Consider the following 13,218-nt stretch of genomic DNA (forward strand, 5'->3'; position numbering starts at 1 on the left):
ACAATGCCCTTAAGTGAAAAAAATGCCATGGAGGAAGGTCTGTTTTTCTTAACCTTACCATTGCTGTTTTGTGTAATATATTTCATCCAAACTGATGACCTCCACAACCTTCATAAACTTTTATATCACAAAACATAGAAGTCTGGATTATCTTCTAGCTTTAAACAAAAACGTTTGCTGCCATCCTACTGATTTATCGAAAACAGTTCTTCAAGCAGAGTGAGTTTATTTCGTGTATTGGCCTCTCATGTATTGCTGACTTAAACACTAATATGTGGCACAGCTCATTAAGACTGCATTCTTTTGTGAAGTATGATGTTCATCAGAAAGTAAGCTGTAATTACTTAAGAACTGAAAGTTTGAATGTACATTTTATGCTGTGCCTATGACAGTTGAATTGCAAAGTTGTGGTTGAGAAACTTTCAAATTGAAGCAGGAATTTTCTTTTTTTGCTTTTTTTGTTATAATTCTGTTTTCTTCTTTCTTGGGTGTTGGGTGAGATGATAGGGGCTGTATATTTGTGGTCTGTTCTCCTTATGAGCTGAAGTGTATCTAAAGCATATTACATGGATAGTCACTAGAGAATTTGAAATAATATTAGAGGTGCTATCTTTTTATAGACCTGATGCTGTCGTCCCTGTAAGTTCAGTGGCCTTGTGGGTAGGTTGACCTCCCCCCTCCCTTTAGTCTGGGCTTGTGACTGTGCAACAGACTGGAGCTCTGGTGTAGTTCTACTTTTATTATACTTCTGTTTAAACATCAAGCTTCTCTGTGCTGCAGAAGTCAGAATAGGCCCTGTAGAAATAAATCATGGAAGCCTGAATGGGTTTCTGTAGCAGAGGGTGAAATGCAAAAAGTTTACATTGGATTGTATAGCCAGCTATTTTTGGGTGCTCTGGGACATTGATAAATGAGTGTAATTACAGGAGAGTACCTGTCTGTTGTGGCACCATGGGCTGGCCAGAAAAAAAAGCACCCAGTTTGACGCACTTCAGAAATCACGCAGAGGTGTTAAGGTGTTTTTCTGGCACATATCCAGAGCGACTGTATGGAGAAAATGTTTTAAATTTTGGGCTTAAAAGGGCATGCGAGCAATATGCATCAGTCATAGTTACATTTTTTGGCCACTGTTGAGGATTTATTTTTCCACTCTGTAAACCAGACATTCTGCTTTTATTTATTGGAAAAGAATGAAAATGCTGGAATCCTAGGTAGGCAAAAGCCTGGGTTATTGATGTTTTAGACAAGATAAGCTAAGGCTTTGTCCACTCCTTCACAATAGATATAGATGTTGCCATCCAATTCAGTTTTTTTTGCATGAATGGTTGTCATAGTTGCTTTTTATGGTAGATTAATGGTACAGGTGTATTGGTGTATTTGGCTGCTAGTGAACTTCTTATGTTAGCCCAGCCATTGCAACTCAATTTTTGGGAAAGAACACAGGAGAGAAATTGATAGGAAGCCGCTTATATTCACCAGTCGAATTGTGACTCTAGATTTTATCAGAGATGGAGATTTTGGAGACACATCTCCCTCTGGTCGTTTAATGCATTGTTAAGTTTTATTACAGTATATCGCTCAAAGTAATCTGAGGAACTGCAAGTCTTTGTAACTGTATTTTTGAGGTTCCTTTGTGAGATGATACATTTTGTTTTCATGTAGTTAGAAAATGGTGCTTAAATTCTCTTGGATTCAGTTGTATTGAAGTTTGTAATCAAAAGTTACTGTACTCCTCTTGCCAAATGTCCTCCTCTTGCCAAGATTCCTTGCCAAATGTCAGAAATACTGTCGGCCTGTAAACAAACATCTGTTACCAGCTTTCACAAGTACACAGTTTATATTAACTACGTAACCCATAAACCCAACTACTACGTTGAGTGTATGATAAACCTCTGAAAATGAGTCCTTTAAATGTATAAACAAGGACGTTAATAAGGCAGATTTACCATAGTTTCAGGAAGAGCATGCAACGGTTAGTCAGTAGCATCAAATATACAGTTTGATTAATTAGCATCACTGTATGTAATCTGTCAGTACCATACAGTACTGACATATGTTTAAAGTCTTCATCACATCTGCTGATTAATTCTTTCTTGAAATCCTACAGGAATTGCCCCTAGTAGTGATGAACAGTTGAGGCTAAGTGAAGGTCATGCCCCAAGGTCAGGTTATTGACAATATGCTCTTGGGTGAATATGATGAGGAATTGGGTTGTAAGGACATGAATGGAGTCTGCATTATTCACTAAGATTGGTTGAGGTAGTACATACATTTAAAATCCCGTTAGTTCAATATTAAAGTTGCATCAGTTGATTTTCTTCTTTTTTGCCACTTCAGAAGAGCCCCTACCCTCCAGAAATTCATGATTAATGAATCATAATGTTAGGACAGTAAGAATTTAGCAGATGTCTTAGCCAGGAAGATTCAAAAAGATATTGTAACTCGCAAAATATAAAATAAAATCAAATAAAATCGAAGATTATAATTGTGAAACATTTTGATGATAATGGACCATTTACTTACATGAACGTGTAATTACTGATTTGCTGATGCCTCCATGAAGCATAGCTTTCCTTGGTATTCATTTCTATGAGTTCAATATCAGAGAAAAAAAATTCAATTTATGAAGGAGCCAACATATAATTGTTTTTTTAATTGGATGCAAAGGCCAGTTTAAAAAGACATCCGCAATGCTAACTGATTTGGGGGAAATGTTTGGTTATGTTATTTTACTAATATTAGTCAAGATAGAATACAGCAAAGTAGTCAAGCATATTCAATGCATTCATTTAAAATTAGAGAGTGAAGAAGTCCTGATTCCCATTATATTCACTATAAGCTATGCCACAATAACAGATGAAAGGTCACTGGATGTCTAAATGGGAGGACAAAGGGAATGACTGCTCATCATTGTTTTTAGGATCCTCAGACCTCAAGAGCTTAGCAGCCCCAGGAACTTGCCTGACTCCAGGATGTAGGGGAGTCGGCCACATCAAAGGCGCCAGATACACAGGACACCACAGGTGAGCTTAAATTCCCACTACACTGTAAACAGCCAAGTCGATGGCAGCTGTGATCTACATTGGAGATGGATAGGCTAAAGGGCCTTCAGCCTCCTCCATGAAAGCTCACCTTCATCTGTTTGTTTAAACTGTTTATGTAAAATGTCTGTTTTATATTGTTTAATATGAATGAGTGCTAGTTCAGTACCTTGTTAGGCACTATGTTTGTTTGCAGTAAAAGAATGTAGTGTATAGTTAATTTTTTGGACACTTCTCAAGCGGAGGCCTTTAAATTCATTCCAGTTTTTATCATGTTCATTTATAACCTTAAAATTGGAATTTTGAAAGGTCACTTGGCTTTTCATTAAAACATAAGCTTTGCTTCCCTGAATTATTATCTTGGTGATTTTGTTGGCTTTGTGGTTTTTGAGCTGAATTTCAATTAGGAAAAGGTATACAACGTGGCAGCATCGCTGCATTGATCTCTGTGTTGGCAGTGGATGTAGTTGTATTGCTTTTTTTCTGTGTGTTCACTTTTAATATTCTGACATGACTGCTATAATCAAGTGCATGAGCATGTAGTGTAAATAAGAAATAATTATTTATGTATTAGCACAAAGTATACAAAAATGCAACAATCTCATGATAACCTGCATCAGTGGGTCTCAGTCTATTCCTTTATGTTCCGTGGATTCCATAATAAGGCTTCCATGGATTTTCCCTTAGATATTTATTGAAGAATGGTGCAGTGTCAGTGCCTCATAAATTCTGTGGTAATGATGACCTCCAGGAGCGGGGTCAAAGGAGCCCCTCCCTTATATTAAATATCTAATAATTTTCCCTTCATCCCCCGTGTGCCTTTTTGACCTTGATTCAAATACAAACGTCTTATTCAGCCGTAGATCTGTTGGTTGTAATCATCTAACAGCGTGCATGTGAGTGGTAGGCAGCAGATGAACGTGCTCCCTAGCAGCATAGAGCAGCCAACTGGCATGGGTCTGCAGAGGGCCAGCTGTGGACGGCTGCTCCAGGTTTTTGATCCTGAGAGGTCCTGGTAGCCTGGTCTGGAAAGCGCTTTCACTGAGAAAAGAGGGTTAAGGAACAGCAGAAATATCTGGCCTTAGTCCTTTTGGGTTTCTTAGTGTATCTATTCCATTACATTTCAGCCAAATGCGTGCGTCAGCTGGTATCCTGTGAACTGTGTTTCACCTTTGTGGCAGTGTTTTGACCTCTATTTTGACCTCTGCACTATGCCCAAGAATGGGTACAGTAGAACAGACTTTGGTAGCGTGTTCTCTTTGGATGCTTTTCTGAATGTAGTCAGTTTCAGAGCCTCAGAATAAAAACTGTTCTTTGTCCCTGTGTAAGATACCATCTCACATTGGAAGTGGGTAACAAAATGTCTTTTCATGTCTCATCTGTTAGTGTGAAAATGCAAGGATGACTACTTGGATTAGACAGCCTGTCACAGCGATATTAAAAATAAAAACAATTTTCCTCGATGCACTTGTTTCAATGTAATCTTCAACTGTGCATGTTCTGCAAGTTGCCTCTATCATGCATTGATTAACAATAAGTCGTTAATATGCAAGAGAACTCCCTGGATTACAGCAAGTTCTCACTGTAGGTAATTTATTTTCAATTTAAGTGGCAGTCGTGACAGTTTGTAAGGCCATACGACAGCAGTCTGGTAGTGTTTCAGCTTGCTGTGGCATACAGTGGCCTGAATTCAGCCTAAATTTGTCCTTAACTTGCAATTAATTCAGTTATATCTTCACCAATGAACCGTTAGGGTTCATTGGTGAAGAAAAATTAAAAAACATTTTTACACATGTACATTGAACCTAGGCCACAGCTCATAAAACGTATTTCGACAACAGGTAGCCTACAGTGTGTTTCCCTTTACACAGCCAGGTCACATCATGTTGTTTACGGAAAAAGGCATTATTCAGAGGATTAGGAATGATCATGATCAATGCTGAACGATCCTGAGAAGCTCTCTGTGGTGCTGTTACAGAGCAGTCATATTCCCTGGCTTGTTAAATTTAAATTAGCATTGAGCAGTCTTGATGTCCGTTTAAAGCCTTAATGCTCAATGGCCATGAAATTAGGCGCCAGCGTACAACAGTAACATTGTCTTAAATTATTGCTTGTATCGGTCATTGTTTCAAGGATCAGAGTTATAACCCATACACAGTTGTAAACCTTCGACTCTTCACACTTTGATGCATAAAACCTAGTCTCCATCAGTAAAACCACTAGAGGTAACAAAATAAATAATTAGGCAGTCCCACCTCCCAAAGGAGGGCTGAAATTGGCACCCCAGGTTGATGATTATGATATTTTATAATCCAAAAAATGTCTGCAACAAGACAAACGGTTGCTAATCCTTCTCTACTGGGAATTACGTAAACAAATTACCCCCTGAGCCAAAGCAAATGAATCCACTTTTTGTACATATGCTAGGAAAAGTCGATGCCTTATTTTCCACTGTGTTAAATGTCTCTTCAGGAGCACCTGAAAACAGGCATTTCTGTATAAATAAATACAATTTGTTTTTTTTGTTTTTTCCAGATTAAATATGTCCTGCATGTTTACTGAGTGAGGTCATCACAAGATCAGGGGATTTGGTCATTTTGGTACAGTACAACTGTGTTCTTTAGTTCAAGCTTTCGACCATGTCTGTACTGTATGTTGTTTATGATGGGGTTTATTTAAAACAGGGGGATTCTTATAAAAAGCCCTGGGTTTCAAGGGGTTAATATGGGTCTGTTAAACCTGCTTTGGTATTGATAAGCAGATGACAACTAAGCAAGTTCAAAATGTGGACGACGTCAGTTTAGATAGTGTGATATTTATTTCTGTGATATGTCTGGGTAATTACCCCTTTCCCTCTCATCAAAGAAATCATTTATTGTGCCCTTCATATAACACAGAATATGATTCGGGTCTCAATTTCTTTTTATTTATTTCTGCTCCCCGCACCTCATCAAAGAGGCTGCTCATTAATCTGGCCTCTCATTTTATCAAAGAGGTAATCACAAACTGAATTGAGGAAGAGCCAAGGCTTCTGTACAGACTGCAGGATCAGATTATTCAGACTTATTTCAGAGACTCGGATTTTATGTGCACCATGATTGAAGAAGTGGGACGCCCTGAACTTAATTATCGTATCATTTACATTCCTTTTGCATGAATTTGCACCATATTAACATAGAATTCAGTTTTATTTGCAACTGTTGAAGAGAGATTTTTTTCTCTTCTATAATAGCTGAACACATGTCTATTTACCAATGCTTGCATGCCATTTCCAGAATTATTTTCACTTGTGGGAACATTTATTTCATTTAAACTTCTGCCATTATTCTTTACGGGACTTTAATTACATCTTATTGTTTTCTAGCCTAAGGCCGGTTTTAAGGAAGAGCTGTCACAGCTAAAGGTGATACGTAATAAAACCATGCATAGACATAGCTTTTTAATTTGGAATGCATTATAATAAATGTTATGTGCTGAAATGTGCTTACGCACAACTGGACAATTTTGGCTTCAGGCCTTCAATCATTTTATTTTTATTTAGTGTGGTAATTCAGATCTCATTTGTGTGTATGTGTGTGTGTGCACAATAAAAGATCATTTTCAAAATCTCATCTAAATAATCTGATCAAGATATCAAATATAATCCGCCTTTCAGGGAAAATAATTAGATTTAATCAGATTATGTCATCACAATGGAGATGCAAGTGGTTGGGGATGATTTTCTACATGATTGATTAACTTGCAGACACTTCCTTTCCATGGAAATAAAGGTGTGCCCACACCTGTAGGAAGAGGAGTAGCTTTGGACAGAGAGCAACATGAAATGACAGGTCACAGAGGCAAAATTTTAGGAAAGTAGTTGTTTTTCCATTGGGAAAATAGCCGTGCAGTTTTAATGTTTGGGTGTGCAGAAATGTGCTTGGCTGAGGTTAAATTGAAGTTGTTTTTGGACAGTGATGTTTTGTAGATGAATTGGGATATTCATGTTGTCCACTCTGTTGTTTCCTTTTGTTTCAACTTTTTGTTTCGACCAGAGTTCCATTGTGTATAGTTCTGTTTGCTGGAGTTGAGAAAAGACCCTTGGAGAGGTTTATTTAGATTGATTCGGCGTCCTACTGATTACAGATGAATTGTATTTATAGCCATTCCTCTTGTATTGAGGATACCATTCTTGAGGTTGCCGCATTCTCTTTCTCCAGTAATGCCGCATGGTCCTTTGGCATTTGGCTATGGAAACTCTCGATGCTGTCCATTTTTTATTTCAGTTGGATAGAGATCAAACCGGAGAGAACTGACTCCCACCAGAATGTGGTTGTTTTCACTGCCGAATGAAATATATTGTGAAATATATTTAGTTGGCGTTTGACAGTTTCAAGCCCGCGTCCAATATATATGACAGGCACCGCATTGAGTTACTCACTTATGTGATGTGCAAAGTAAATCTGTCATATATTCCAGAGTGGGAATTGAGTTGTATTTGAAGAGCCCTCTCCTCGCATTACTGTAATATAACTTCACTAAAAGCACATCACTCCCAAATAAGGCTTCAGATGGCATTAGTAATGAAATGAGTCTGTTTATGATAAGTGTGTATGTGCATTTTGTAAATGTCTTGCTGGCTCTTAAATGAAAAGACCTACTGTATAGTAGCTGCATTTCGACTGCAATGGTGTGTTAGGAACAGTGGTGGTATAAAAATTATTTAGATGTATGTAGATGTTATACATTTCAGCATTTAGCAGTTGGTCTTATGCAGAGTGACATGAACAGATAACATTTTTACATATAATACATTTATGCAGCTGAATATTTTACCAAAGCACTGCAGCACGGGGTCAGCTCTATGTTCCCTCAGTGGAATTTCCCTGCCAATTTTTTTCCTGTCTTATTTTAGTGTATGTGTGTGTGTACGTATATTTGCATGTATGTATTTCTGGCATGACAACCATAATTTGTCCACACACAAACTCTCACACACACACACACTCCTACACAAACCTATTGTGTGTAACAATTAAATATGCACACAGACATAAACAGACGCCTGCGCATGAACAACACACACTCGCATCTCTCTCTCCCCCAATCTCTCTCTTTCTCTCTCCCCCATCTCTCTCTCTCTCTCTCTCGCGGCCTATTTGGGGAATGCATTTGGTGGCCTTTTCACAGTTTCCAAATCATACAGCCACCTATTATCCATTTTGTATCCCTCTGCTTTGAAGCACATTGTGTGTGCATAGGTGTGTGTGTGTGTGCGCGTGCGCGCATTAGAGTTGTGAAAGTAAGAAAAATGTGTACATGCAATACTAAAATAAGGCGGAAAAAATTGGTAGGGTTATCCATTGAGGGAATATAGGGCTGAGGGAAAGTAGGGCTCTAAATTTGTGAAATTGCACTGAGGGAACATAGGGCTGAGGGAAAGTAGGGCTCTAAATTGGTGAAATTGCACTGAGGGAACATAGGGCTGGGGGAAAGTAGGGCTCTAAATTTGTGAAATTGCACTGAGGGAACATAGGGCTGAGGGAAAGTAGGGCTCAATTTGAATTGCATGAGGAATGGGTGAGGGAAGAGGCTAATGTGAATGCACTGAGGGAACATAGGGCTGAGGGAAAGTAGGGTTCTTAATTGGTGAAATTGCACTGAAGGAGCATAGGGCTGGGGGAAAGTAGGGTTCTAAATTGTGAATTGCACAGAGGAACATAGGGCTGGGAGTAGGCTTAAATAGTGAATGCACTGAAGGGCATGGGCTGAATGTAGGTACGCTCCCCTAGAACTCTGGCCCAGCTGGAAGTCAAACCGACAAGCCCAGTAAAGTTACCAGTCCAGTTCCCTAACTATTATACTGCACGACTTTTGTTCATATACCTAACATAAGGAAAATTACTTTCACAATATCCTTTTTTGACATACTATGCAAAGGTTGTTTCATTTAATCTTAAAACCTTATCACAGCGTTTGAAGTTAGCTTTCTTATTTGTTTCTCCTAAAGGTTAAGAACTGTTACAAATTGCGCTGCCTGCTGGTACAATTGGTTGCAGTTGCTCTGTAATTCCACACCCGGCTGACTTAAGGTTCATTTGGCCTTAGTCATTTGGTTTTTTTGTAATTATTGGATACAACTGTGTAATTTTGCAATCACTTTAAGGCAAACGCTAACTCACAAAAATGATGTGTGTTTTTTTGGTTTAAATAACTACTCTTTTGTATTTTGCCAGTTGTGTTGGGAATATTACCAGTGTTCACAGACGTAGTGTCTATTCATTTTTTTGATGGCGCTTACTCTTTGACCCCTTGATCTCCAACCAAGATAATCCTATCTGAAGAGGTGGCAGACTCAGCCAGCTGGTATTCCTGCTGTGGGTGTTGATTTATTCCCTGTTGGCGTGCTCTCATGTATGACCTGTTTTCAATAGAAGGCCACTGTGCTTTTTGTACCCACAACTGTACATCTGGTTTTATATTACGGCCCTTACTAAACTGGAAATGAATTCATATTGACCTATGAGGAATCCTCTCGAGAATTTAAAGCCGTCTACATTCTGCCTATTCAGTTAGTGCAGTAAATCGGGAGGTCTCATAAATCTTGGCAAACTTCTCCACCCGCTAATCTTTTTTTTTATTGCTGTTTGTGCATTTTCACAGTGAAGTAAATAGCAGATTTAAGTGAATAATGGCTAGACTTTTTTAAAGTCAATAATGGCTGGTTATATTACCTGAGAAAGTGTTCTGAATCCAGGAACAGATAAGGTAAAACACTGTAATTGTGTGGCAAAAAAGTCATGTTACTATCAAAGGGGGTAACTTGCTAATACTTTCGGATTCTGCAAAGACTTGCACCACAATGCAAAGCAAAATAAAATGTGTCAAAATTTAATCTTTGCCGACCCCGTGAGCCTGTTTCTGTTGTGTTGAAGAAATGCCTTTTTAAATGAGGCCGAGTGCAGATTTCAAAATGACTGCTTCTGGGGATGCAGATGGAATTTTTATGAATAGTATAGTGTGGAGGTATAGGGCTCCGTAATGTGGTGGCTGTTAGCCTTGCGGGACAATGAAGGGCTGGGTGCTTTTTTTTCAAAGGCAAACAGGGAAAGCCTGGCTTGGTATGCTGAGCAAAGTATTTATATGCAGTGTGGTTAAGTTGTCTTTGTGCTGACTCTGCTACTTAGTGCCACACAAAACAAACCCTTTGTGTGTGTGCGGTCTATGCGCTCACACTGACATAGTGAACATAGTAAGAAGCGTACTAGTATGTGTTAACAAATTCTATAAACTGCTTAATGAAGGAATATGTTCTGTCACCTTTAGCTTGTAGTTTAGGAAGACATATGTCCTATTATAATTATAATATAATATTTATAATTATTTATAATTATAATATTTTTACATTTTAACTTTTGAAAACAACCGCATGTGTACAGTAAGTTTCAACAGTGCAGTATTTAATTGGACTTAAAGAAGTGAATGCCTGTTGAAAGTGCGCTACAGTATGTACAGTACATTTTTTTAAATGTTGCAACCCGCTTCAGTCACTCCAATGACACATCAATGGGCCCCAGTCTTCAGTTTGTGTAGTACTGGTCTAGACTGATCCGAAGTGGCATAATGTTTGTGGTCCAGCGGGCTGGTCGAATCAGAGCCATGCCAGTACCCGCTGTGACCTGTAGTACCGGAGCATCGCATAAGAGTCCTCAGTTAGCGATATCTCAGTTAGCAGGCTACCCTGTACCTCTACACATAGTGGCCACTCCTCTGATTCATTTAATGACCAATATCTTCCTGTCTGCACCAGCTGTACAGTATCTGTGGGCACTCAGCTGAAGGAGGATATTTTTGGTATGGGATAGGTCTACAGTTGCACCTGTAATTTCTGTTGGGAGAAGACAATGGGGGAAGTGCTTGTAAATTCTGATATCTTAAATTAATTCCCTGTCTTGAAGGCTGTTACCATTCTTGCTGCAATTCAAAAATTGTAAGAATAAAGAACCAAGGTGAAGTGGTACTCAATTTTAAAAGCACAGAATTTTGGTTTTCTTTGCCTTTGCGACAGTGTGAAAGCAGTATGAAATCGGCGTGATGTTTTTTAAGGTTTGTGAGGAGCGAGGGGAGACAGATTTCCGGGCCTGTAATTGGCTGTGAAGACATGTGGCTCTGGCTGCCTGGTCTGCAGCTGGCTGTTCTTCCCGTCCTCTTCCTCTGACAGCTGTAAGCGCTCGCTCACAGGTCCGCTCTGTCCTCTGCCCTCCACCCTTTTCCCTCGCCTGTAATTGCCGACTATTTGTAGCAATCACGCTTGCTTCTTTGCTGCCAATTTCGCGTGGGAAGCCTTTCACTGTCAGGAGTGCAAACTGCCCTGCCTGCCGCTTTCGCCCCGGGAGGGATTGTTTCTTTATGGCTGGACCGCAACAGCGGGGCCAGCCCTACAAACGCAAATGTCTGTGACTGAGTGATGAAGTTACACCATTGGTCGACCGAGTTATGAAGTTACGCCATTGGTCGGCCGGTCCAGCCATATACTAGGTTTTGACCTGGTCTTGTTCAAAGCAATGTTCAAAATGGCTGCAGGTACTGGGCTTACATTGGACTCTTCATTAATTGCATGAAAATGGACAGCGTTTTTTAAATGTGCTTTCCTATTGCTTGCATCTGTTTGACTGTATAAAAAAACATGGAATGATTAGTTCAAGGATGTTTTAAGTGTCTTGCCCTTCATTTTGTCATCTCTGAGTGGGCAGTGTCCGAATAAACAGAACATGGTTGGTTAAAATGTGGTCAGGGTTTACCTGCAGCTTCAACTAAATAATGAACAAGACGAAATGTGACAAAACACTGTGAACTTAAGTATTCACGTCAGTTGTATCCGAGAAACATAACAGCAAGGTTTTTTTTTTTTTTTTTTAAATTTTGCTTCAAATGAAATATTACAACAATAAACAGTATTGGAACAAATAATACAGGATGATAACATCCATGATTTATGGACAAGAGTTCATATAGTATTATCAGGAATGTTTTGTATGCAAAGGGCAAATCTTTTGTTTCGGCTTTGGTCTTGGTGGCTGATTGCATCTGTGGCAGGCCACATTTGACCCCTGGCCTGCTAGTTGAATCGTCCTGATATATGCTTTTCTATTTATTATGGCGGACTCTTGGTTTATACTACTAATCAGGTGCTCAATGTGGTCTGTCCTCTTAAGTAGTCTTATAGTACAATAGTTTCACAGCTCAGGTCAGATCAGTCCTCACCACTGGCTTCTTGCCTGTTTTATAGTCTGCTCGTTATTCTGGGCACAGAGGATGGGAAATGATGATCTGTTGAAGTTCTGGCTGCCCCTATGTAGAGAGGCTATCTAGCAACACTCCAGTCAAAAATTGTTTCCAGAACCGATACTTAAAATGCAATACGTGCGGGTTTGTAACCTGCAAAGTAATGCGTCATCTTGACATTTCCAATTGTGGCCTTGGCTTTGAATGGCTGTATGATGCCCAACTATTATGTTTGCCAGGGATTTGAACACACGATGTTTTCGAAGATTAGAGATATGCTTTTCCTTTGTGCAGGTCTTTCTCTTTTATGTACGCTTAAAAGAACGTAAAAGCATTCTAACAGGCCTCCAACACAGTCCCCCTTTGATTAATTCTACGCTGTTATTCATAGGAAGTCAAGAGTGCAGTTTAGCTTGACAGGTAATGGAAAACTTTTCGCTATTTTGAAGGCTTTTGTTAAATAAGCACAAGTGAAATAAACGGAAGTCGTGACGTATGATAAACTGGCATTGTGCAGTGGACAATGAAGTGTCATCTTTTATTGAGGTCTTCATCATGTTATGTTATTTTTAAAGACAATGTCCATGCCTAATGCACTTCTTTGTATTAAAGAAAGGGCGTAATAATTCCTGATTCTATATAACATTCTGGATTGATTCATAGTTGTAAACAAAGGTCCACCTAAGTTCTGTGTACTGAATGAAGGAGAAACACATGCAGATGAAATGAGAGACCTTATTGAAATGCTTCCACATATTTTACATATTGTATACACTCCTGGGCAAAAAATATGGGCCAAGCCCAAATCGGCAAAAAATTAAGCTTTTAATGGTCTTAACAACAAATCATTGACCAGAAAAATAGCAAGAATTAAACAAATGCAATCCTGAGACCTCCTGTGCCACCATTTGCT

The 13,218-nt window shown here is 39.1% G+C and overlaps 1 protein-coding gene across 5 annotated transcripts in view; it reads left to right on the plus strand.

The window, feature by feature from the left end:
- LOC135252709 (lethal(3)malignant brain tumor-like protein 4) overlaps window positions 1-13,218 on the plus strand; it is an 87,465-nt gene that overhangs the window by 36,085 nt on the left and 38,162 nt on the right. For all 5 annotated transcript variants that reach the window (XM_064331116.1, XM_064331115.1, XM_064331114.1 and 2 more), the window contains one exon: window positions 2,921-3,023. In XM_064331116.1, the coding sequence (XP_064187186.1) occupies window positions 2,921-3,023 (103 nt within the window). The remainder of the gene's footprint in view (window positions 1-2,920; window positions 3,024-13,218) is intronic.

This window comes from Anguilla rostrata, chromosome 4 (genome assembly GCF_018555375.3).
Source record: "Anguilla rostrata isolate EN2019 chromosome 4, ASM1855537v3, whole genome shotgun sequence".
Taxonomy (NCBI): Eukaryota; Metazoa; Chordata; class Actinopteri; order Anguilliformes; family Anguillidae; genus Anguilla; species Anguilla rostrata.